The 25,945-nt window shown below is 32.3% G+C and overlaps 1 protein-coding gene and 1 pseudogene across 1 annotated transcript; both read left to right on the top strand.

The window, feature by feature from the left end:
- The first annotated feature begins 7,923 nt into the window (after window positions 1–7,923).
- Window positions 7,924–9,258, top strand: LOC131646278 (metalloendoproteinase 1-like). The gene has a single exon (XM_058916364.1). The coding sequence runs from the start codon at window positions 8,119–8,121 to the stop codon at window positions 9,112–9,114; it is 996 nt and encodes a 331-aa protein (XP_058772347.1). The 5' UTR covers window positions 7,924–8,118; the 3' UTR covers window positions 9,115–9,258.
- Window positions 9,259–11,531: 2,273 nt separating this feature from the next.
- LOC131646279 (metalloendoproteinase 5-MMP-like) lies at window positions 11,532–13,330 on the top strand (annotated as a pseudogene).
- The last annotated feature ends 12,615 nt before the right edge of the window (window positions 13,331–25,945 follow it).

The raw sequence follows: 25,945 nt of genomic DNA on the forward strand, positions 1-25,945 counted from the left end.
CTGGGGAACGTTAGCTTAGGGTTCATGTTTTAATAACTCTATTTTTTTTATGCTATTGGTTTTATTTTGGGATGTAGTATCAAAGATGTTATATTCATCCGAATGTTGAATTTCCGCTGTGTTGACATGAAATTATTTTATGAGTTATGATGAATCATGTTGAATTTCCTCAGTGAATGCATGGCAATGACGTAGGATATTTGTTTTTAAATTGAATTGTGGCACCCTTGTTTCATGTACTCTAAAATATTTATTTAATTGCCGCGGGGTTTAGAAGGGTGTTACAAAATGAACTGTCTTGCATTGTTGTTGTCTTGCATTGTTCATATTCAACTAACAAGAGCACAACTTTCCCTATCATATCATTAACCTTTGCAAATGGAAATGATGAAAATATGAGAGCAAAATCCAAGACCAACAACAAATTTGAAAACTTGGGGTTTTTATTTTGTGTTGAGATTTTAAGATTTTGGAGATACATTGAAGGTTTGGGACTGTTTTGCAAGAGGATGAAGAGATAAATATTTTCTGGAATGCAGAAAAAGAAGAATGCGTTAGGTGTATATAAAGGAAAGTAGTGAGGTGGAAATCACCCTGCAAATTTTATGACCATTGCAACTAGCGAGGTGGAAATCACCCCGCAACATTTATTGTCAGAATTGATCAGAACGTCCACCTGCTCTTCTGTTCCTAATCAATGCTTTTCATCCACTTTTTCAAAAAAGAGTTGCGTCGTGGGATGCACCCCGCAAACTCATAACTTGCGACGTGGAATACACCCCGCAACCTTTATTACTGTTGAGACCCATACTTTCCCCTGCCACCTCTGACCCATAAATAATTACCCAAATATATTTCCCCCCAAAATAGTTGCAGGGTACAACTCACTTCGTAACTTTATTTTAAAAATTTTAAATTTCCCTCCCTCACTAGCGAGATAGAAAAGATGGAAAATTGTTTTTCTAAAACTTTGTTGCGTAACCCCGCAAGTGCTATTATTTGCGAGGTGATTTTCACCTAGCTAACTCACCTAGCTAATTGCCAGATTTTTTGTAGTGAAAGCAAAGAAAAAATAACATATTTTACTTAACTCATGGTATATATATGTAGACATTTGTAAACATCAACCCAAAAAAGAAGAAAAAAAACCTATTTTCATTTTTATCAACATAATCAAAATAACAGAAGACATGCATGGATAAAGTGAAATGAGTGAGTTACGTACCAAATACATGACGAAGAAGATAAACAATGGTGGAGGAAGCTTCATTGATGTTTGGTTGTCTTTTCTTCGTTTCAAGCCGCGCTTGAGCTTTAATGATGTTATGATGTTGATAGGAGGAAAGATACGTTCATGTTCGAAAACTTACGTGTGTTGGAAGGGATGATGTTTTGAAAATGATTATGGAATATCATTTTAAATATTAGGGCATTTAGATGGAGAGTATAAAGATGAATATCATCTAAAATATATTTTCTGAAAAGACCTTTTCGTTTTGCACGAGAATGAAGATGAATGAAAATTGAAAAGTAAATGAATAATTAAATATTTTTTGAGAATTCATAAAAAATATATTTAATCTTAAAAGGTGATTAGGTTTTTCCCTTTTTAACGGTGTTTTAATGAAGAGATTTCAATTCAATTTAAAACCATATTACAACTGATTTATATTTATAAACAAAGTTAAAACTATTTTGTACTTATAGATCGATTAATACCTAATTTGTATTTATAAATTGATTAGAAAATATAAAAGAAAATCAGTGATGATTTTCATGCATCTCTGATAGTTTGCATGAATAATGTTAAAGCATCCCTGAAGGATAGCAAAACAAATTATTAATATAGTTCCTGAAGAACTTGTTAAAGCATCCCTGAAGGATAGCAAAACAAATTATTAATATAGTTCCTGAAGAACTTATTAAGCATCCCTGAAGGATAGCCAAACAAATCCCTGAAGGATCATATTGAGGTTTTATATAGTTCCTGAAGAACTTATCAAATATCCCTGAAGGATAATATTCGGTTTTTATATAGTTCCTGAAGAACATATCAAGCATTCCTAAAAAATGCAAATATTATTATTTTTATTAATAAAAGATTTGTGATTGAGTTCCTGAAGAACTACAAAATGAGTTCATGAAGAATTGAATAAAAAAGATTTGTGATATAGTTTATGAAGAACTTCGGAAAAAAAATTGTGATTGAGTTTCAATATTATATCTTATTAAATTATCAAATAATCCATGAATTATTACAAAACAAAATGTTTGTTATATAGTTCCTTAAGAACTTAACAAATATCCCTGAACGATAGTAATGAGTTTATATATAGTTTTTGGAGAACTTAACGAATATTTCTGAAGGATAGTAATGAGTTTATATATAGTTCCCGAAGAACTTATCAAATATCTCTAAAGGATAATATTGAGTTTATTATATAAAGCATCTCTGAAGGAAAATATTAAGAATCCCAGAAGGATTGCATCTATAATATTAACGAATCCCAAAAGGATTGCATCTATAATATTGCAAAATGATTGCATCAATAATATTATCCAATTCGAGAAAGATTGAAATAATAATATTGAATACCATAGAAGGATTTCATAAATATTTTTTGTTATATTGATCTAAAAATTTGTAAAATGCTCATAAAATAATTGTCATTCCAGAAGAATGACACAAATAATTTTAAGGCATCCCAAAAGGATGATTATATTTTTTAGATCGTTGTTTATAACAACATGCTCATAAAATAATTGTCATTCCAGAAGAATGACACAAATAATTTTAAGGCATCCCAAAAGGATGATTATATTTTTTAGATCGTTGTTTATAACAAATAATTTTAACGCATCTCAAAATGATGCTTATATTTTTCTTAGATCATCATTTATAAACTAATAATTTTAACGCATTTCAGAAAGATGATTATATTTATTTTAAATTATTGTTTATAAATATGTATATTATTCTATTTTTTTCTCTAACATTTGACTGTGTTAGAAACTTCTTAAAATTGTTAGAATATAATTTGTTATATGTTTGAGATTATAAATTTATATATTTCACTAAAGAATTGGCTATATAATATTTTTTTATTGTCTTTGATGATTGAGGCATTGTCTATGTGTTTGATGTTAAAATATTTTACTAGAATAAATTTTGTTATGTATAATATATCACTTAATATATTTATGTATCAATTAGTCAATGTTATATATTTTATTGCTGCTATTAGATTTCTAAATTAAGAAACTTTTGTCAAATATTAATATGTGTTTGATATTTTAAGATAGTTTTGATATTGGTTAATTAATGTCATTTGGTGCAACAATTTTAATGATATATTTTCTAATTTATATTATATAATTATAGCTTATAGTAATTAAAGAATACAATCTTATTACTTTGACATATATCACGCTTAATTAGTAATAATGTGGTTTCTATATTTGTATGAAATTTATTTAATTTTTATGATAAAATAAAATTGAATTGCATAGAATTCTTTTGAATAAATGTGTGTGACCTGAGTAATATTATTATGAAATAAATTTAGATTTAATTTATAGCAATTAAATCAAATAAAAATATGTATGTATGGTTTATGAAGATTTATTTATTAGGTAATAATATGGTTGATTCAAACAATTAATTAGAATAATTAAAAATACATATATGTATTATTGTAAACCAGAAGTTTATAAATCACACTTAAGTGTATTGTTGGCAAAATTTGTTGGATCATCTCGAATGTATTATGATGCGAAAGCATTGAAGAACATGAAGTTTCTTCAATCCAATAAGTTTTGTATGTTCCTAAAAAATATAAATTAAAATTTTATAAGTTGAGTTTTTATATAACATATGTAAGGTGGTATTTGTGAATCAATACACCAATCATGCAAATGATATAAATATTTTATGATATTAACTATTGCATCGACTAAACGATCATGCATATGTTTGTTGTCTACTCACAACCAGAAGTTTGTGAAATTGTTTTCTCAACTAAAAGATCATGAATATGTTTATGAACTGAAAAACTAGTATTGAAGAACCAGAAGTTTCTTCAATCCAATAAATTTTGTGTGTTTCTAAAGGAAAATAAAAAATATGAGAAATTGAGTTATTGATGACATTAATTATTGCATCGATTAAAATGTGATGCAAATGTTTATTATCTACTCATAACCAGCAGTTTGTGAAATTGTTTTCTCAGACTAAGATCTCAATATCTGAATTTTTCAGAATTTTATTTTGTTAAGTATCACATGAATTATTAAAATTAATATTGAACATCTTATAGCATATGTTCATGAAAAAAAATGGACTTGAAGATCCATTCTTTAGACGTCTAAAGTTAATTTATATGGTTGATACTTGTGAGATTATAAATTCTAAATTAGATATTTGAAACATGCAAAACATGAATATTAAGATATTTATCCGCATCATGCCAACACATTGTGATACATTTCTCCTTCCTTGATGTATAATGTATTTTAGGTTAATAACCTTATACTTCTCGTCTAAGTGAACTTTTGGATGTGTTGTGTCGTTTTCAATTGCTTTAATATAATACACTAAGACGGATCTTGAAAGAATATTAGAAAAATATATTTCACATAAATCCGAATTTTGATATATAATTTGAGCAAAGAATTGGATACTTGATTTCAACCCAGTAGGCTGGCTATTAATTGAGAAATTAAATTTTCCAATATTAGGGGGAGAGATTATGCATCTAAAGAGTGAAGCAGAAGTTCAAATGAACAATTTAAAATAAATTGTTGTCTTGATCATCTTACAAACTAATATGAGCAAAAAGTTCCAAATATTGTTCATTTGCAAAGTTTATGAAATAAATTATCAACTGTCAATATTCCACTCATAATGGATTCTTCTGTGAATAATCTAATATTGCAAATGAGTTGTAACTGCGCCTGAAGCGTGGTATGAAAGTCGGTTTCAATGTTAAAAGTCCTCTACCTAGAAAAGAAACTAAAGTTAAAGATGACCCAAGTGAGGATGTAAAAATTTTAAAAGCACTTTGACATAATTTATTTTTAGTTCCAGAAGAACTAATCAAGTACTTGAAATATGCAATAAAGAGATCTCGATAAATTATGTCATGGATGAAATGAAATGGAACTGAAATTAAGATAGCCAAATAAATTCGACATTAACAATGTATTTGTATCAATATATCGCTAAATGTGATAAATGATAACGAGGATCATGAAAGAAAGTCTATCAAAGATTATAGACAAAGTGAGAATTGGTCCAAATGAACTAATCATGAATCAACGTCAATTAAATGTTGTAGACAAAGTGAGAATTGCCCAAAATGAATATATTCAATTGAATAAGATTTAAACTCACTTTACAAGTGACTTGATTATGGACATGTAGTCCGAAAACCTCAAGGTGTGAAACCAATGGGATATAAATGAGTTTTTGTAATGGTGTAAATTTTGATTTTTGGCTTAATGATTTTCAAAAAGACCTAAGATTGGTTTTGATAAAACATATCCACCTGTAGTGAATTCGATTAATTTTTTGATATTTTATTAGCCTTGTAGTACATGAAGGACTTAATATAAACATGATGGATGTTGTAACATCTTATTTATGAAGCTCACTTGATAGTGAAATTTACATAAAACTCCCTAAACGGTTTTATATATCAGAGACACATAATTTTGAATCTCGAGAAACTACTCCATAAAATGAATAAATCTCTCTATGGACTGAAGCAATTTGGACGTATGTGGTATAACCGTCTTAGTAAATATTTGCTTAGAGAGTGATATACAATTAACTCCATTTGTCCTTTTATTTTATAAATAGACCAAGAAAAGAATTTCCAATAAGAGTTATCTATGTTGATGACATAAATATTATTGGAACTCCTGAAGAGATTCCAAAAGCTATAACTTGTTTAAGGAAATTATTCGAGATGAAAGACTTGGGAAAGAAAAAGTTCTTACTAAATGAACATTTAGAAAATGAAACTTTTATATACCAAGAAGGTTATATAGAAAAAAAATTAAAACATTTTTCTATGAGAAAATCTCGTATATAGAAAAATGTTAAAATGTTCTTATATGATAGACAAATCTCGTATGTTGTCTACCTCTATGATGTTAGATCATGGGATTTGCAGACGATTTTTTTAGACCTCAAGAAGAGGATGAAAAAGTAATTGGTCATGAAGTACCATATCCTAGTGTAATTTAAGCACTAATTTATCTTGCTATCAATCTATTAGCAAGACACAGTTCTTCACCTACACGAAGACATTGGAACAAAATCAAACATATGCTTCATTATCTTAGAGGCAAAATAGACATTGGTCTATTTTATACCAAAATATCCAAATTCGAATTAACAGGTTATGAAGATGCAAGTTACTTGTCAGATCCGCATAATGGTACATCACAAATAGGTTATTTGTTTATTTACATGTGGTGGTACAACTATTTCATGAAGATCGGTGAAACATACAATAGCAACAATTCATCTAATCATGCATAAACTTTTAGCACTACATAAGACTTTTCAGTGCAAAAGGATTGGTATTTATCGTCGAAGAAATAATTGTTCAGCTGAGGGGGAGAAATAAGTTTATTTTAAAATGATATTGTACTTTTTTTCCTTCACTAGATTTTTTCCCACTGAGTTTTTTCTAGTAAGGTTTTAACGAGTCATATCCAAAACAAACATCCAAGGGGGAGTGTTATGAATAATTGGATGATTGTCTCCCAAGCATCTTATTTCTTATTTATAATATTGTGTATTTATTACATTGTCTGTATGTTGTCCTATAAATAAGACCAACCTCATTGTAAAATATACACCGTTAAAGTAATACAAAATTATTTATCTTTCTCTCTTTCCTTTTATCTTATTTATCTTCCTATTTCATAAATTGTAATACCTTACTCTCTCATAAATTGTAATCCTATAACGATATTAACAATTCAAGGTATTACAATCCTTTAATCGAAATCCTCAGCTAACAAATTGCCCCCCAATAAATGGCTATTTCGAATTCATGTAGAGATAGACATTTCTTGTAACTCTAGATTTTGATTGCTACCATATACCCCCTATACCAGCGCTTTTATCCCAAAAGCGCTTTCGTAGACTACCCCCTATACCCCACCCCCCACTATAAGAGCGCTTTCATAACACCCCCTTTAAGAGCGCTTTTAAAAAGCGCTTTCATAACCCCCCTATAAGAGCGTTTTTTTTATGTGTTTTTTAATTTTGTTTTTAGCGAAACTTACGAAAGCGCTTTTGCTTAAAAGCGCTTTCGTAGGTGTGCTGCTAAAAGCCAAATTTGACGTTAAATTTCCAAGCAGCTGTCTGGACAGATACAGAACTATAAGGATTACTCAAAGATACATTCATATAAAATGTTTATTTTAATGTTAGTTGTTTGTTGTCGTATCCTATCCTAGTGGAGAAAGAAGCAGTCCCCCTATACTCTAAACTGGACTGCCCGTGGTGGTATATGAATAATTCCCAAATCAAGTCAGTCCATGGTGGTATATGAATAATTCCCAAATCAAGTGAACAAGTTCTGTACTAAAACCAAAAGCTTAGCTCACAATTTGTCAAACCCAAACTAAAGATCACAACAATCACTAGACTATGAAACTCACAGCACTAAACACCTTTCTTTTAATACTATATTATAAAACTTTGATTTAATTCTTTTAATCTTACTCTCACTTTCTTTCTCGTGCTAATACTGATGTTTTTTTTCCATATTTTTTGACCCTACATGTAATGGTTTCCTTTTCAAATTTAAGTCAAAGATGGCTTAAATAAATAAGACGCATAGAAATTTCCTAGCAGCTGTGTTGATGCATACAGAACTACAAGGATTACTCAAATAAGATATTTTAATGATAGTTGTTTGTTGTCGTATCCTATCCAAGTGGAGAAGATGCAGCCCCCATATTTCCAAACCAGCAATGGCCATGGTTTATGAATAATTCTCAAATCCAGTCAGTGACAAAGTTCTATAAATAGCTACAACTTAATTCACATTATCTCAAACCCATACCAAAAAACAATATCACAACAATCAGTAAAGTATGAAACTAACAGCACTAAATACCTTCACATTCCTCTTCATAATATCTTTCCTATTTGCAAATGTCTCCGGCGGCTGGTTCACGGGCTTGGCACCAGCAATTGAATCAATATTCAAAACCAAAATCCCTTCCTCTATTGCACGAGTCATTCCAGGTAAATCAAACCTCGACAAAGGTATGTTTGTAAAAGGTAAACTCGGCGACATATCTGATGTGAATGACTACTTAGAGAAATACGGATACTTAAACTCTTCCACTTCCAATCCAAATTCCATTGATGAATCTTCATTAATCCAATATCAGAAATTTTTTAACCTCACTCCTACAGGCCAGTTTGATAATAATACATATAACATCCTGACAAAGCCACGTTGCGGTGTTGCTGACATCGTCAACGAAACGTCCTCGTTTAAACCATGGTGGACTGGGAATGAATTAAAATACGGTTTTCACCCGAAGAATAAGGTTTCAAACAACGTTAAGTCTTTGTTTCAAGATGCGTTTAACCGTTGGTCTAATGTAACAGGTTTGAACTTCACAGAGACGGTGGTATTTAATAAGTCGAATATTCGTATAGGGTTTTTGAATTTTGATGGAAAAGGTGGAATGGTTGGAGGATCTTATATAAACAACAATAATAATGTTGGGATTATGTTTTTTGATTTAAAAGAACAGTGGGTGAATAAGAGTGATATTAAAAAGGATGAAGTTGATTTGGAATCAGCTGTGATGCATCAAATTGGCCATTTATTAGGGTTGGAACATTCTTCTGTGGAAGAGTCTATTATGTATCCGATTGTGTTGCCGAAACAGAAGATTGAGTTGGTGAATGATGATGACTTGAAGAAGATTCAGCAAATATATGATGTCAAAAATGTCAAGAATGGTGCATCAGATTCAAATGTCAAAACTGATGCATCCGGTTCAAGTTGGTCAGTGGGTTTTTGGCCATTAGGCTTCTTTGGGTTTGTTGTATGTTTCGTGGGGTTAATGTGAAATTAGAAGCTACAACTAGTAGTCAATAAATGTTGGATATGGAACATTGTAAAATTGTTTCTTTTTCAGTTTGTGGATATGGGCATTTGAATTGTTGATGGCTTTTGACGAATTCAAAGTATAATGTTTTAGTTTTGTTAAAAATTTGATTGTATATTTAGTGATTTTAATAAATTCACTACTATCAATTCAATAATGCAACTTAAGTGACTTTTTAGAGTTTAAACATTTCTTATACCTTCTGGTTTTTAAAATGCCGTATTAAAGATGTGATTGTATTTTCGATAAATTTAAATAATTTGACAACGGGTCACATAGGTGAGGCTAAAATATTCCTTGGCCCCTTAGTGTTACCTTTACTACTTGTTAAACCCATGGAATTGCTCTCCAAATTTTATGGGTTGCGTTCTTACGAGGGTGAAAAATTACAACTGTTACTAGAATTTAGAGATGTTTTTGGACATATATTTACAAATTTGTCCGTTCAAATTAGTGACACATCTTTATTTTGTTAAAATTTAATCTAGAGATTCATCTCCGTATCAACATTATGATGAATCTAAAGATACATGTCCATAACAACTTTTAGTTCAAAACTAAGCGAGTTTTACAAAGATGCTATGTTAGACCAAACATGGCAGAATGTTGGAGAAACAACACAAATTTGTTGGAAATCCTTTGATATCTATGATGAATTTCTATCAATCTTGATAAATAAGATTGTTACTACCTCACAATGACAATGAAAAAATATGAAAGAAAGATAATGATTTTCTGCAGAGTTTCTCTCTGCCCACAAACTGTGGAAAACTTCTTATTCACTTGCAACTATAAATTCTGTGAATACAACTTGATTACTAAAATAGGGGTTACTCCCTCTATTTATAAATTTAGGTTAGCTTGCTCTCTAAGGAAAAAGCCCAAAACTATAAAAAACCAAAATACTTATTTTGAAACTAATCGAAATCTAGTTTGACTCGCACATTATTCGACACTATGAATTAAAATTTAACACACCACCTAATTCATTGTGTCTACATTCATCATAGCTCTTAGTCTTCTGAATATTTCAACCAACACTCTCTTCATCATGATATCTACAATCTGATTCTCAGTTCTCTAGTGTTCCTAGTTCATCTTCCCATCTGCTACCTGCTCTCGAAGATAATGGAACCACATTTGGATGTGTTTCCTTCGACCATGTGCTATCGGGTACTTCGCCAGGTTAACAACCCGATTTTATTAATTCTTTTATCATTTATTTTAATTACTACATGTCTACTTTTATTAATTATTGATTGTGTGATAATTGATTATTTATTGTGTTATGACGATTAATTGAATATGTGTGTTATTTAATTAATTAATTGATTATATGAATACTAGTAGTTATCTAGTAATGGGCCTAATTAATTACATAGATGTCTGCCACGTTTGACGTTTCGAACGTTTTACTAAACTTCGGATGTTTCCACGCGTCTGCTGGACGAAACCGCTTCATTTTGAATTTCAAATCTTCCCGCTCTGTCGTTTCGACTATAACAGCGCCTACGTCGAAGGATACTTGTCACATTGCTAACATTACTCTTGGTCAAATAACATCTCTTCTAAAGAAAAACTCTTTAAATAGCTCCATGAGAACCATTTCTTCGTCATAATCAAACAATTCAAGGTATTACAATCCTTTAATCGAAATCCTCAGCTAACAAATTGCCCCCAATAAATGGCTATTTCGAATTCATGTAGAGATAGACATTTCTTGTAACTCTAGATTTTGATTGCTATCATATACCCCCTATACCAGCGCTTTTATCCCAAAAGCACTTTCGTAGACTACCCCCTATAAGAGCGCTTTTAAAAGCGTTTTCATACCCCCCCCCCCCCCACTACAAGAGCGCTTTATAAAAGCGCTTTCATAACACCCCCTATAAGAGCGCTTTTAAAAAGCGCTTTCATAACCCCCCTATAAGAGCGTTTTTTTTATGTGTTTTTTAATTTTGTTTTTAGCGAAACTTACGAAAGCGCTTTTGCTTAAAAGCGCTTTCGTAGGTGTGCTGCTAAAAGCCAATTTGACGTAGTGTGAGTTAAATTTCCAAGCAGCTACAGAACTATAAGGATTACTCAAAGATACATTCATATAAAATGTTTATTTTAATGTTAGTTGTTTGTTGTCGTATCCTATCCTAGTGGAGAAAGAAGCAGTCCCCCTATACTCTAAACTGGACTGCCCGTGGTGGTATATGAATAATTCCCAAATCAAGTGAACAAGTTCTGTACTAAAACCAAAAGCTTAGCTCACAATTTGTCAAACCCAAACTAAAGATCACAACAATCACTAAACTATGAAACTCACAGCACTAAACACCTTTATTTTAATACTATATTATAAAACTTTGATTTAATTCTTTTAATCTTACTCTCACTTTATTTCTCGTGCTAATACTGATATTTTTTTTCCATATTTTTTGACCCTACGTGTAATGGTTTCCTCTTCAAATTTAAGTCAAAGATGGCTTAAATAAATAAGATGCATAGAAATTTCCTAGCAGCTGTCTTGCTGCATACAGAACTACAAGGAATACTCAAATAAGATATTTTAATGATAGTTGTTTGTTGTCGTATCCTATCCAAGTGGAGAAGATGCAGCCCCCATATCCAAACCAGCAATGGCCATGGTTTATGAATAATTCTCAAATCCAGTCAGTGACAAAGTTCTATAAATAGCTACAACTTAATTCACATTATCTCAAACCCATACCAAAAAACAATATCACAACAATCACTAAACTATGGAACTCACAGCACTAAATACCTTCACATTCCTCTTCATACTATCTTTCCTATTTGCAAATGTCTCTGCAAGTGTCCCCAGCGGCTGGTTAGCTAATTTGGCACCAGCACTTGACTCATCAATCAAAAGCAAAATCCCTCCCTGGTTATTACGCAATCTTCCAATTAAAGAATTGCTCAAGTCTGATACACAGCGAGAGATTATAAAACAGTCCAAAGAGAAAACCCAGGAGATGTCCGAGGCCTTGCAGTACTTAGAAAAGTACGGATTCTTTAACTCTTCCACTTCGCCTTCAAATCTCGCGGACGAATCATCAATAATCAAATTTCAGCAATATTTTAATCTCAAAAAAACAGGTCAGCTAGATCAAAATACAACTGATACCCTTATAAAGCCACGTTGTGGTGTTCTGACATCGTCAACTCGGAGACGTTTAAACCATGGTGGACGGGGAATGAATTAACATATGGTTTTTACAAGCAGAATAAGGTAATAAACAAATTAAAGTTTTTCTTTCAAGATGCATTTAACCGTTGGTCAAATGTAACAGGGTTGAACTTTACAGAGACGATATCCTTTAAAACTTCCAATATTAAGATAGCATTTTTAGATTTAGATGGAAAAGGTAAAATGGTTGGAGCCACTTATATAAACGAAGCTAAAAATGTTAGGCTTATGTATTTTGATATAAACGAACAATGGGTGTTCTCAAGTAAGAGTGATATTAAACAGGATGAAGTTGATTTTGAATCAGCTGTGATGCATCAAATTGGTCATTTATTAGGGTTGGAACATTCTTCTGTGAAAGAGTCTATTATGTATCCGATTGTGTTGCCAGAAAAGAAGATTGAGTTGGTGAATGATGATGATTTGCACAAGATTCAGCATATATATGGTGTCAAAAATGTCAAGAATAATGCATCAGATTCAACGGTAAAAACTGATGCATCTGATTCAAGTTGGCCAGTGATCTTTTGGCCATTAGGCTTCTTGGGGTTTGTTGTATGTTTCTTTGGGTTAATGTGAATTTAGAAACTACAACTATCATTATGCAAACTTTAACTAGTCAATAAACATTGGCTATATAAAATAAATGTTTCCTGGTATTAGAAGTGATCATAGCTTTTTTCGAAGTCAAAGTAATGAATATGAGGATCCGGTCTAGTTGTCAAATTTGGTGTACAAATATCATTCTTGAATGTATATAGTGAATTTACCAAGTTCACTATCAAGTCAATAAAGCAAGTTACTTTTTTTGTGTTTAAGATTTTTTATTATTCTTTACTATGCAAGTTTCAATGATTAGTTATCGGGTGGCCCATTAAAATTTGGATAAACATTCCTTTTGGTCACAATGTGGAATACGTTGTGATCGACTACAGTTTTAATATGACAATTTCTTTATAGACCCGTGGGAAGAATCTCGGTTGAAAACTTTAAAATATTTTTAATTTTGGAGATATATCTCTGAAGTCTTTTTTTCTTTAGATTTTTCCATAATTCGGAGATACATATCCGAAAATATCAATTTAGAGGTGTTTTCAGAGATGCATATTCGAAAACATCCATTTTTTACATTTTTGAATGTTTTCGAAGATGCATTTCAGAAATATACAGGAATATTTTTCTTAGGAACAAATAAAATTAAAGTAAGAAAAACATGAGAATTTCTCTTATTAAATTAGTTCATAACTTGAGTAGTAAAAAATATCATTGTGTCCACATGTTATCATCGTTTATATAATATCACTGAGTGGATTCATCACATCATACAGACAGCTTTTGTACTACATAGGAGGACAAGCCTCTAACTTTTGTCATAAGTATTCGGTACAGTCAATAATATTCAATATATATTTTTGTGATTGTGGCTAAAGATTATTATCCAACTACATATTAAAACGTGTACCACAAGCACATAAATACATTCGGTATAAGTCACTTCTTGATGGGGTAGGATTAGTTACCTTTACCCAATCTCTTCCCCATCTTGATTCGCTTCTACTCTTCATAATCATGTTCTTCTATTGTCTGGTCTGCCACTCATATTTGTAGAACAATTTTTTTTGAAATTTTTGTGTTTTAGGGTAAGTGAAAAATGGGGGGAGGCTGTTTTGTTTAAACTGCAAACGCAGGTGTTTTCGGAAATGCATCTCTGAAATGTTGTTTTCGGAGATGCATCTCCAAAAACACCTTTTTTTTACTTAAAAAAATGATTTCGGAGATGCATCTCCGAAATTACACTTTTTTTAACTTCGGAGATGCATTTCCGAAATATAGGGACATTTTTGGAATTTCGGTTAGGGGTCCATAAAGAAATTGTCTTTTAATATATAAGAAATATAACCACAATTTTTTTATTTGTTAACAAATATTTTTATAAGCATGTGTTTACCAGTGATTTCTGACAAACAACCGCTAGTCTTCCAAACAATGTATCTTTGGTAACTTACAGGATCGACTAGATTGATCTTAGGACATGCGTCTCGAATGCTAAGGTTCTCATAATCCGACTCATTGTTTTGATTTTATATTTAGATGATTAAGTTTCTGTATGATGATAAATGACTTTGTAATAACTAGGTTTCGACCATGATATAAAGAAATATAAAGACTTTGACAGAATCTATAAAGCTTGCGATGAAAGTAAAAGAATATAACATAAAGGTAAAGGGTTTTGAAAGTAAAGATGACAAGACGAAATGTAAATTTGACTGGAAATTAAATGACAATAAGACAATGTAAAGTAACTTGTGTTTATATAAAGGCAGTAAATTGACTTCGAATAAAATAAACAAGGTGTTCTTGCACATACATTTGTTCAGCAAAGACTCGTTTTTCTAACGCTGATACTTTGAGTACTTTTGTGAATTTTTGTATATCTGTTTGAACACCCCAAATCTAAACATTTAGACTTCTATTTATACTAGTTCGACCCTAACGGTCTCTACATACATTACTGCCACGTTCAATATTTTAAACACTGCTCCGCTTCAGATACTTCCACGCGTTCGTCAGACAGAGCTTGTTCCATTTGAATTTTAAATCTTCCCGCTCAAAGCTTCGACTCTACCAACGCTGCTGTCGAAGAGCACTTGTGAAGATTACAAAAATATTTTCAATCACAACCTTCGATAGAAACGAATCTTCCCCTTCAAGGAAAAGATTAAAATAGCTTCACAAAAGCCATTTCTTCTTCATAACACAACACTTCAAAGTATTATGATCTTTTGATCGAAATCTCCAGCTAACAGCATGTTGTTTAATTCTCACAGCAATTGTTGTTTTTGTTAGTGGATTTTAGTCCATAAAAATATTAACAATCGTGGTACTAATGATGCGAATTCATTTTAGATCAATTTAAATAAATACTTTATTTATAAGCAAAATTTAAATCTAAGAGAGTATGTCTCACGGCGCAAAAAATATTCGAACGTAACTAATTTCTAAATTTGAATTTGGTTGTAACAACCATATTTTTATTTCTTTTAGAGTTTAATCATTTTTTTTGGAATAAATAAACTTTGTAGGCGACTCTCTTGTATTTCGAGCGTTCATTACACTTGTGACATGACAACTGAGACTTTGTTGGGGATTAAACTGAGATGATTTGAGAAGAAGGTTCACTGGGAAAAATTCCATAAAGGACTCACTAGGGAGAATACTTTGGGGGGGGGGGGTGATTCAAAAGAAACTCTATGGAGAGTCTACTGCCGAGACTTGCTTCGAGGTACCTGCTATCGAGGTTTACTGGGAAATCTTCTGCCGAGATCTAACCAGGGAATCTACTGCCGAGATTCTGCTAAGAAGTACTTGATGCCGAGGTTTTGTTGGATAATTTCAATTGACAAAATTTACCATGGAATCTACTACCTAGATTTACCAAGGAATATACTGTTATATACCAAGGAATCTTCTGCCGAGATTTACTATTGAAAAAACCTACTGTCGAGGTTACAAAAAAACCCACTGCCGAGATTTACCATGGAATCTACTGCCGAGATTCTGCGAGGAAATACCTTCTTCGGAGGTTTACTGGGAAATCTATTATCGGAATTTATCATGGAATATACTGCCGAGATCCTGCGAGGAAATACCTTTTGCTGAGGTTTATCAGGAAATTTCCTGTTGAGATTTATCGAGGAATCTACTTCTGAGATTCATTGAGAATTACCTACTTCCGAGGTTTGTTGGCAAATTTACTATCGAGATCCATTGAGAAACAGGTCACCGTCAGCCACTTATGTTGATTCTGCTTTGCTAGGGATTAATCTAGACTGCTATAAGTAGTCACAAAATATCGGCTTATGATATGCATGTACACTTTATGCTGATGCATGAGATGATGAATGAAATGTAATACATGGTTAATGCATGTGATGGGTTAATGGATATGTGTGCTAATAAAATTTAGAATTTGAAATTTAATTTTCATACGGGAACTGAATTTTAAAAATAGGCTACCATGCAAGAACTGGAAATGATTTAACTGTCAAATAGGAACTGACTTTAAGATAGAAACTGCCAGATAGGGACTGGACTTTAAAATAAGCTACTAGGCGAGAACTGGTGAAAAAGATTAAGTTTTCAAACGGGAATTGGAATTTTTTTTGGACTATTAGGTTGGGAACTGGATTTTGAAATTAACTGACAGACGAGAACTGACTTTAAAATTTAACTACCAGACGAGTACTGTGTTTGAAAATTAACTAACAGACGGGAGCTGGATTTTAAAAAATAATTGTCAGACATGAGTTGGTTTTGAAAAATTATTTCCAGACGAAAACTGGTCTTACATTTGCAAAAGATTCGAACTCCAAACGGGTATAAGATAAAACCGCCAGACGAGAACTGGTCTTTAATATTCCAGACGAGAACTGCTCTTTCAATTACAAAAGTTTCAAATTCCAGACGGGTAGTAGTATTTCAATTTCCAGATGTGAACTGGTCTTTAAATTGCTAGATTAGGACTTAACTTTCAATTGTCAGTCGAGAATTGGACTTTGAAAAATAAGTTTTTAGACAGGAACTTGATTCGAAAGCAAAGCTTCCAAATGAGAACTGGTCTTCAGATTGGTAGATGTTCGGCTTTGAGGTGCCAAACAAGGTTGGAACTTTTGATTGCAAATGTTTGAATTGTTGTGTTATGAGGCTTTCGGGCCTTTAACATGTGTATAATGCCATGAGGCACAAGATGAGATGCATGGTTTAATGCATGCAAACATGATTGACGATAATACATAGGGATGATCTGATTGTTTCAACCAACACCCAAGTGGTGTGTAATTGAACGGTTAGAACCAAGAATAGTTTTTTTACAACATAGTTTTTTGTCAACATGATGTTGTTCTAGCATGACCTCACGATACGTACTTGTGTTGAACTTAATGGTTGCTGATGTACGACATTGTTTTTCTTTTAGAAGCTTAAAGGTATGGAGAGGACGTGGTCATCTATAACCTACCTTTCCCCAGTCTGTTGAGTCTTTGAAGAGCTTTGCCTCGAGAATAACTTGAAGGTAGCTTTCCATAATTACAGTGATATTTTGAATAAGGTCAGTGACTCTAAGAACCCAGTTTTGAACCTGTGGCGAATGTTGAAATTGGCTCGCCCATTATTGTGACAAAATTTCAGATAAGATCCATGATTCTAGGTATTTTCTCAAAATCAAAAACTCTAGAGCTAACCTTTGTGAGGAGTCTAGGTAGGAAAAAGTTAGAACTATTCCATCGTAAGGTGCCATCCATATATATTGTTTTGTTGTTACCCCTGTTATCTTAAGCCAACATATGATGGTGCATTGTATCATGGTGAAAATCGAAGACCAAGCTATTGATTAACTTGACTCGCAAAAACAAGAGTTCACCGTCGAACTTTACTGTTTCCATGGGAAAGGGGAAAAGATCGAACAAAACCTACAATAAACATACAAAGCAAGAAGCAAGGCTAAAAGTAAAGCAAAAAAGAGATACGAAAATGGAAGTTATACAAAGGGAAGTTATTAGAACCCGATGTATCTATAGTATTCTATAGGAACCTCTTGAAATATTTGTGTAAAAGGCTAAAAATGGTTTGCTTGCAAAAAGATTGGGGAGATGAGAAAATAAATGTTTTTTTAGGACTTTGTTGATTTGGAAAGACATAAAGTCTTATGGCTACATACCATTAAAAGATCAAAACCTCGTAGTTCATGGTAAAAATAACAAACATGGTTTTTGTTTGATTTTAAATTAAGAGACATTTTGTCATGTTAAGGAGAATACTCACTAATCAACCACAAGTATGAGAAGATGGGTCTTTGCATCATCATGAAGGAAGGGCTCCAACTTGGATATATAATCAACAAGTATGCCACTAAATTCCTCAAGTGGAAAAGAAATCAACATCATTTTAATCATTACTATGGGGATAGGAGATTCACATCTCAACTAATAAGAGGACTTATGTCTAACCTTTGAAAAAGGTTTTAAATTAAAAGGCCAAAGTGGCAAAAGGATTGCAATGAGTTTGTGTTTTTAAGTCTTATGAAAAGATTTTGATATGCTTAGACTGTATTGAAGCATTTATTAAAGAAAAGAAAATTTTGAAAATGCATTGACCTAAGTCAGGGTTTTTTTGTAGAAAGAGGTGTAAGTTTGAAAATAAGGGTATGGGAACCAAGCATGACCATGAAAAAAGATGGGCAAAAGAGACATAAAGCACACACAAAAGGCAAGCAATTGACAAGAAAGTCAAAACACACAATGTTTCCCTTGGATTTAAAACACAAGTAACATATGTGTGACATTATCAATATGAGAATCATCAAGCAAATAGGTAAAGAACAAACAAGAGTATGGTATTCAAAGATCAAATCATGAAACTCAAACACATATATAAAGCCAAAGATCAAACACCAACACATGAATCATTGAAAGCATCTAAACATGGTAATAATAACTCAAGAGAGTTCAAGGCATCAAGTCTCAACATCAAGATGAAAGCGAAATTACCAAAGCAAAGTCTCAAGGCATTAGGGAGTAGTTCAACAACTAAGCAAAAATTTAAGTTATTTAGGGTCCATGCCTCTAAAACATTCAAGAAAATTAAGGTATCACATTATGGAAAAAAGGGGTCACTCCTCAAGACAATTCAACCTCAACAAGTAAACAAACATAATGTATCTCACACAAAGTTCAAGCATTCAAGTGCTAACATGTCACCAAAGATCAAGAAAGAAAAAGTCTCAGTAATAGAACGAAAACTTCAAGGCATTGCTGAAAGTATCAACCAAAGTTTTCAAATCAAGACATGTCTCAAAGGTAAATCATAAGAAGTGGACTAGAAATCAACAACCATATTCCATAAGGAAAGCATCAAAGCATGTCAAGATTTGGAACCATTTCAAAGTCTTTGAAGCTAATCAAGAAGCAACAACAAGAGACACAATATCTATCAAGGAATTTAGGCATCTGTTCAACAAAACTCAAGAAGAAAGTAGCTCTAACAACTTCATGTTGTGGCCCTAATCATGCATCAAAGACAAAAGTATCTCCTAAGATTATCAAGGCCAAGTATTAAACACAAGTGGACAAGTATCATGAAAAATTAGGATTTTTAGACCAACCAATTTATCATGCATCAAATTTTTTTTAATCAAGCCCTAAAGCATTAAATCAACCCAATAGGTAATCAGGCATGGCATGGTTGTCGTGCGCTCGGTTTTTTACTACCTCTCGTGTGAGAGATACGAACTGACTCTTCTTTTGCTTTTTGAATTTTGAAAATCAGAGAGTCGCCACCGACTTTTATTTTATCCAATTAAGGAAAGGTTTATAAAAGAAACAGAAAAAGACCTTTAAGAGATTTTGGGTAAGGGGGTAGGTTATACAAAGGGAAGGTATTAGCACCCTTTGTATCCATGGTTATCCATGGGCTCTTATTTGCTTAGCTCACTTGTTTTGAATCATTTGTCTTGCCTTGAAATGCTTGTATGTGGTCTTAAAATTCATTTTGTAATTGACTTTATAATGATCCTTGTGCGGATGTATACAAAGTGTTTTACCCTTCGAAGGATGTTTTGAAAAAAAGAACGTTAACTTCGTAATGATCCTTGTTTGGATGTATACCAAGTATTGTCTTTTTTTGAAAGTTTTGTTTTGAAAAACAATGATATATGAGACATTTGTTTGTTTTGATTTGAGCAAGCAATTAGGAGGTTTACCCTAAGTTTATAAGGTCCTTTCCTATTTCCTTTAAAAAATTCTCCTTTTACCGGATGTAAACAAAAGTTTGATTTTGCATTTAAAACAGTAGAATTTGATTTTTGAAAAGAGTAACAGAGGGATTACCCTAAGAGGTGCAAGTGTGATTGTGTTTTGATTCAGATATTTTTGTCTTTGAAGTTAGTGATCTAACGTTTCAGTTTTTATCTTTGACATACACGCAGTTTTATATGTACTGGAATTAAAATGCGGGAATGTAAAATGCGGAAAGTAAATCTACGCTATTACATCGATTGTGCGAGAAATGTAAACTACGCTATTTACATGAATTTGACAACCTATACACTTTATCTAGGAATTTAAATTGCAATAAGATAAAAGAAATATTTTTGGTTTTTTGGATGGTTGATTTTAATTAGAATTAATGCATAATTAATTTAATTAAAATGAGAAAAAGGTAGAAATAAAATTTAAACCTAAAAATTAAGTTTAAAATATGTTCATATTGCTTGTTAATTAATTTTAAAATAAAAACTAATTTTTTTTATTTTTTGAAGTTGTTTTGAAAATTAATAAGTTAAATAACATATAATTATACAAATAATTATACACATAATTAAAACTTAAAGAGAAAAATATTTCAAATATGTACAAAATTAGTCTATAATATATAAACTAAATTTAATAAAAAAGAACAATTTTTTCTGATTTTTTTGATTGGTTGAAATAATTAAAAAGTAAATATATAAATATATACTAATTAATTAAACAAAATATTTTAGTTATAAAGGAAAATAAAATATTTTATATCAAAAAATAATATATTATTTTATAAACCTAAAAATATTTTTTGTGTATTTTTTGGATTTTTAAAACTATTTTAAAATAGTTTTGCCAAGAAAATTATATAAAATGAAAAATAAAAACAATTGATCAGGTGTGGTTGGCTAGTAAGACTATAGCATGGACTAGCGCATCATATGCATTGGATGGATAACTGGCATGATCTGATGGTTCAGATTTTGAGGAGCATGATGTGTACAGAACCTGCAAAGCACTGAATCAAAAGTTATTTAAAAAACACGCGCGCGCCCTCCAACCAATGGGAAGGAGCCACGCATCATCTTCTTCCTCAGGAAGCACTTTTACACCGTTCATTTGCAGGTGGTGTAAAAAGCTCCAATCTATTACACCTGCAAAATAACGAATACAAGCAAAACGTAAAAGAAATTTGGCGCGATGCCATGGTTCAATTCGTCTGGTTCATACGAATTCAATGAGACCTCTTTGAACCTGTAATTTTGCCTAATTCGAGAAGCCCTAATTTTGAGATCAAAAACCCTAAAATGGTGGTTTCGTGTACAAGCACTCAAATCTCAATTAAACTTCCAGAAATGATCAGAACAATAAACCAAACTCAAATATATGTCTACATCTTGTTAAACATGCATGTATGGTTGAATTCGTGTTAGTTTTGGTTTGAACAAACCGTGAGCTCTAGTAGATGATTATGAGTGTTTCAAGGCTTGCAATTGATATGGATAGATTCAGTGATGTTCAAGGATCGTGTTTGAGTGTTTAGTTTGGATTGAAACTAACTGAAACTTAAAATTCGAATTTTAAATTTCTTACAAAATTTCAAGTGTGTTACAAGTGTAGATTTTGTTCTGAACTTGTGTTTTTTGATTAATGAAGTATTCTACTTCATTTATAGGCCATAGAAGTACTTAAAAACTAAGCTAAGAAGCTTTGATGGCTTTGTTGAATTCTTGACTTTTTTAATAATATGTAGCTTTGAATTCAAGCAACCATGGCTCAATTTTCTTCAACCTTCTGCTGTACCATCTCTTTGGGGCAGAGCTTTGAATGATTCTTGATGACTCATGCTTAAGATCAAAGCTACATAACATTGTCTTGCACCATTTCTTTTTTCAATTTAATTTTAAATGTAAAATTAAACCAAAAAAAAGAAATAAAATGTTATGGGCCTTAGGTTGGTCGTGGGAGGCCCTTAACATTATTGGGAACATGTTTGGATCATGTCAACTTGGCCCCTTTTGGAAAAAAAACACTTTTGATCAATGTTGTTTTCATGCATTTTCCCAAAATATAGCCAACTTCAACAAGGCATAAATCCCTCAATTTTTATCATATGAAGGAGTTCTTGTACTTTTTAGAAACCTCAAGATGTCCTATACAAGCCACTTTGGAAACTTTCTTTCATTTGGAGAATTTATCTTGATGTTATGGCCTTTGACAAAAAACCACTTTTTGTTGACTTTGAAAATGACCTGTAATGTCTAAGCTCATATTTTTCAAATGGTGAATCCAATGACCATGGGACCAATTGCATTTGAAAGATAATTGAATTTACTTCAAAATAAGCTTTGGTTGGAATTTTTTGAATGAACAATGAGAGAGTTATGGTCAGTCAAAGTTCAATTGACTTTTTAGGAGAAAACCCTAATTTTGAAACTTAGGGTTTTGTTGATTTTTGATCTTTCCTTGATGAATTATGATCAACCAATGATCAAATGATGAATCTTTTGACAAAATATGGATGTTGACAAAAAAATTCATTTTTGACTGTCTGTTGACTATTCGGTCAAACTGGTCGTCTGTTGACTGATTGAGCTGCTGACTGTGCGTCTGAGCGAATTGAAGTTTGAAAATTTGTATGGTGGTACTTTGAGATATATGGAGATCCATGAAATCCATTTGAGGTCTCAAAAAACTTGTTCTCCTGAAAAAAAACAAAAACCCTAGTTAGGGACTGTTCGTGTAGGAGACAGTTAAGCGTACCTGATTTTTGTGCAGTGTTGAGTTTCTGTTGATCATGTGATGCTCAGAAGACTTCTAGAACAAAAATCTTGGAATTTTGCAATGCAAAAGATTGATTTGATTGATGGTACAAAACACGGAGAATTGCACTGTCAGCGGGTTTGACTGTCAACTGACTGTTCAGGCATTAACGTAGCAGTTAAAGTGAAAATTCAACAGTTAAAGTTAATTTAATTTTTTTCTTTTTGTTTTTTTGTTGTGTTGATGGTGAAAATTTATTTACATGAGTGGTTAGAAAAACACAAACATAATAAATAAACTGTACGCGAACGAAATTACCGATAATAACCTTGAAAAATATTTAATGCACAGTGAAATAAATATTTAACTGGCAGAAAACACACAAAATATTATCTGGATAATTAAACTACAGTACGACAAATAATACGACATTTAATACTGACAGTACAAATATTACATAATATAATGAACAGTACGACAAATAAACGGTACATTATTTGAAAACAAAAGATACGACAAACTTTAAAAATGACGATTAAAAATCCATGCTATAAACAACAGCATATAGATAATAGGAAGTGTAAACATCGCAGGTCCGCATTTCTCAGGACTATGCAGACAGAAGAAAGACATGATCACAGTAGAAACAGTGATGACTATAAGAAACAGTGTATCCACCCACTATGCCATTTTTGCCGGGGAAGAAGAGAAAATAAGAGGTAGAAATTTGAGGGATGAGTTGAAATTTGATGTGAGAATTTATGAAAAAAAATGAGAGGTATTTATAGAGTGAAAAGAAGGATAGAGACGTTGGGGAATGAAGTGATTCCGTACAAAAAGGAAAATTTGAGTGGTAGTAGGATTTGAAAGAAAGTGTATGGTAGGGTTTGAAAAAGAGAGATGTGTAGAATAAAGTTAGGATTTGATTTTGAAAGAAAGAGATTTGAAAAGAAAGGAAAAGATTTTGAAAATAATAGAATATAGTACAAAAATTAGTGGGAAACAAAAACTAATAATAATTTACTTGTTACCAGTACAGTCTGAATCCCCGGACTCTGCGCCTGCAAAAATTTAATTCTGTACCAATTGCGTCAGTGCTATTTATCTGCAAATAAATCTCAAATAAAGAGCGTGTGTGAAATGGTAAACAGTAATTGGCGTTTGCGTAAGAATAAATTCAACAGCGAACCAAAATACCGTATAAGAAAAAAATTCTAAAAATCGAGTATTCATGAAATCAGGATATTTATGAAATAAAATCCAAGATTATATGAAACTCCCAATTTTTAGACAGAAGTCTGTTGCCTTCTTTCTGAAAAAAGATGCGGGCAAATTTTGGGGTATAACAGTTGCCCCTATTCAATCTTCTTAAACCTGAAGAGACTGTTTGGGATCTGAAGGTAGAAGATGATTGAATATTTAGATGCCCTGAAAATTTGCACTTACCTCCACCGGAAGAGATGTTGGAAATTGCATTTGAGTATTGTCTGAGAGATGTTGTTGGCAGATCATAACATTACCTGAGATGGGCTTTCAGATGCCATCTATTGAATGTATTGATGGTTTGTTCATCAGAATGAATCCTTTGATTATATCTTGATGAAGGATTTGAAAACCTCTGCGTTGACCGTTTCGGAACCGTCCAAGGTTACCGCTTTAAGTCTGGGAGGCTGATCGTTACGGAACTGTCCAAAGTTTCCGTTTTAGATTTTGAAAGTTGATCTATGAGGAACCGTCTGAGGTATCAGCTTTAGATCTTTGAAGGTTGATCGTAGTGGAACCGTCTGAGGTATCGACTTAGATTTGATGGTAGATCGTTGTGGAACAGTCTGAGGTTTCCGCTTTAGATCTTTGAAGGTTGATCGTTGTGGAACCGTCTGAGGTTTCCGCTTTAGATCTTTTATGGTAGATTATTAAGGAACCGTCCAAGGTATCGACTTTAGATCTTTGATGGTAGATCTTTAAGGAATCGTCCAAGGTATCGACTTAGATCTATGTTGCTTGTTTTTTGAGTTGATAGAAGTTTTGGAAAGAGAGATCTCTTCAGAATGAATCTTTGGCTGGATTATATCTGAGAGGAATGTTCGTCTGAATAGAATTCAGGGGAACACTGCATGTGATTGAGAACAAATCTGCTGAGGATATTCGTCCACCTGAAAAAATCAAGTTAGTGACATGCAATGTCATGATGCATGTAATGTATATGTTGAGATTCTCAAAATAAATGAGAAACGTGCATGTTATGTATGCGTTTGTCATGAAACATTATATGATGTGTATGAATATGCGTATAATGTATGATGTATGATGTATGACTTATGCAATTTAGAGCGTATCAAACTTCTGGTTGGGAAAATAAATCCCTGCTTGCTATTTTGAAAATGAAAGCATTGTGATCGTTGATGATCTTTGCTATCTTGTTCGAGTGTACTCGGCTGGGGAAATTCCTCACGGACCAGAGTACTATGTTGAGGGATCTTTGATTACCACTTGGGGGTGAAGGTAATTTTGAATGTTCTGATTTTGATGCCCCTTGAATGGGAATGAGAAAGATGCATAATCCTCCGATGCACTATTTGACCAAGCATCGATGTGGAGACCACACCTTCTGGGGATAGTGATCTTGAACAGCCCTGCTGGGGAATAAGATTTCTCGAATCCTTTTGTTGGAGAGAAAAATCTCATTGAGGAATTTGCTGAGAAATACGTCTCTGTTGGGGGATTTTCCTCCGAAACTGGTTTCGGGATGATGTCCAGATGATTGGGACACTACCTGAATGCTATTCCTGTTTTTCTTATAAACATCAATCATATTCAAAAGCATATGTTCATCCAAAATTTATCATTGGGACGTTTACGTATTCAAAACAGAAAAAGTGAAAACGTTGATTTTGAGCATGAGCCGCATTGATTTTTTTGAAAAAGAGCCATAATAGGCGGATTAGTACAAGGAGACAAAAATCCTAGTAGTAGAAAATTGTCATCAAACTTTGAAGAGTACTTATAAAGAGAAATAGCTATGTGAAAACAATCC

Source organism: Vicia villosa, linkage group LG2, assembly GCF_029867415.1.
Source record: "Vicia villosa cultivar HV-30 ecotype Madison, WI linkage group LG2, Vvil1.0, whole genome shotgun sequence".
NCBI lineage: Eukaryota > Viridiplantae > Streptophyta > Magnoliopsida > Fabales > Fabaceae > Vicia > Vicia villosa.

Excerpts from the sequence above, each read along its gene's own strand:
- LOC131646278 (XM_058916364.1), top strand. The coding sequence starts at position 8,119 with ATGAAACTAACAGCACTAAATACCTTCACATTCCTCTTCATAATATCT.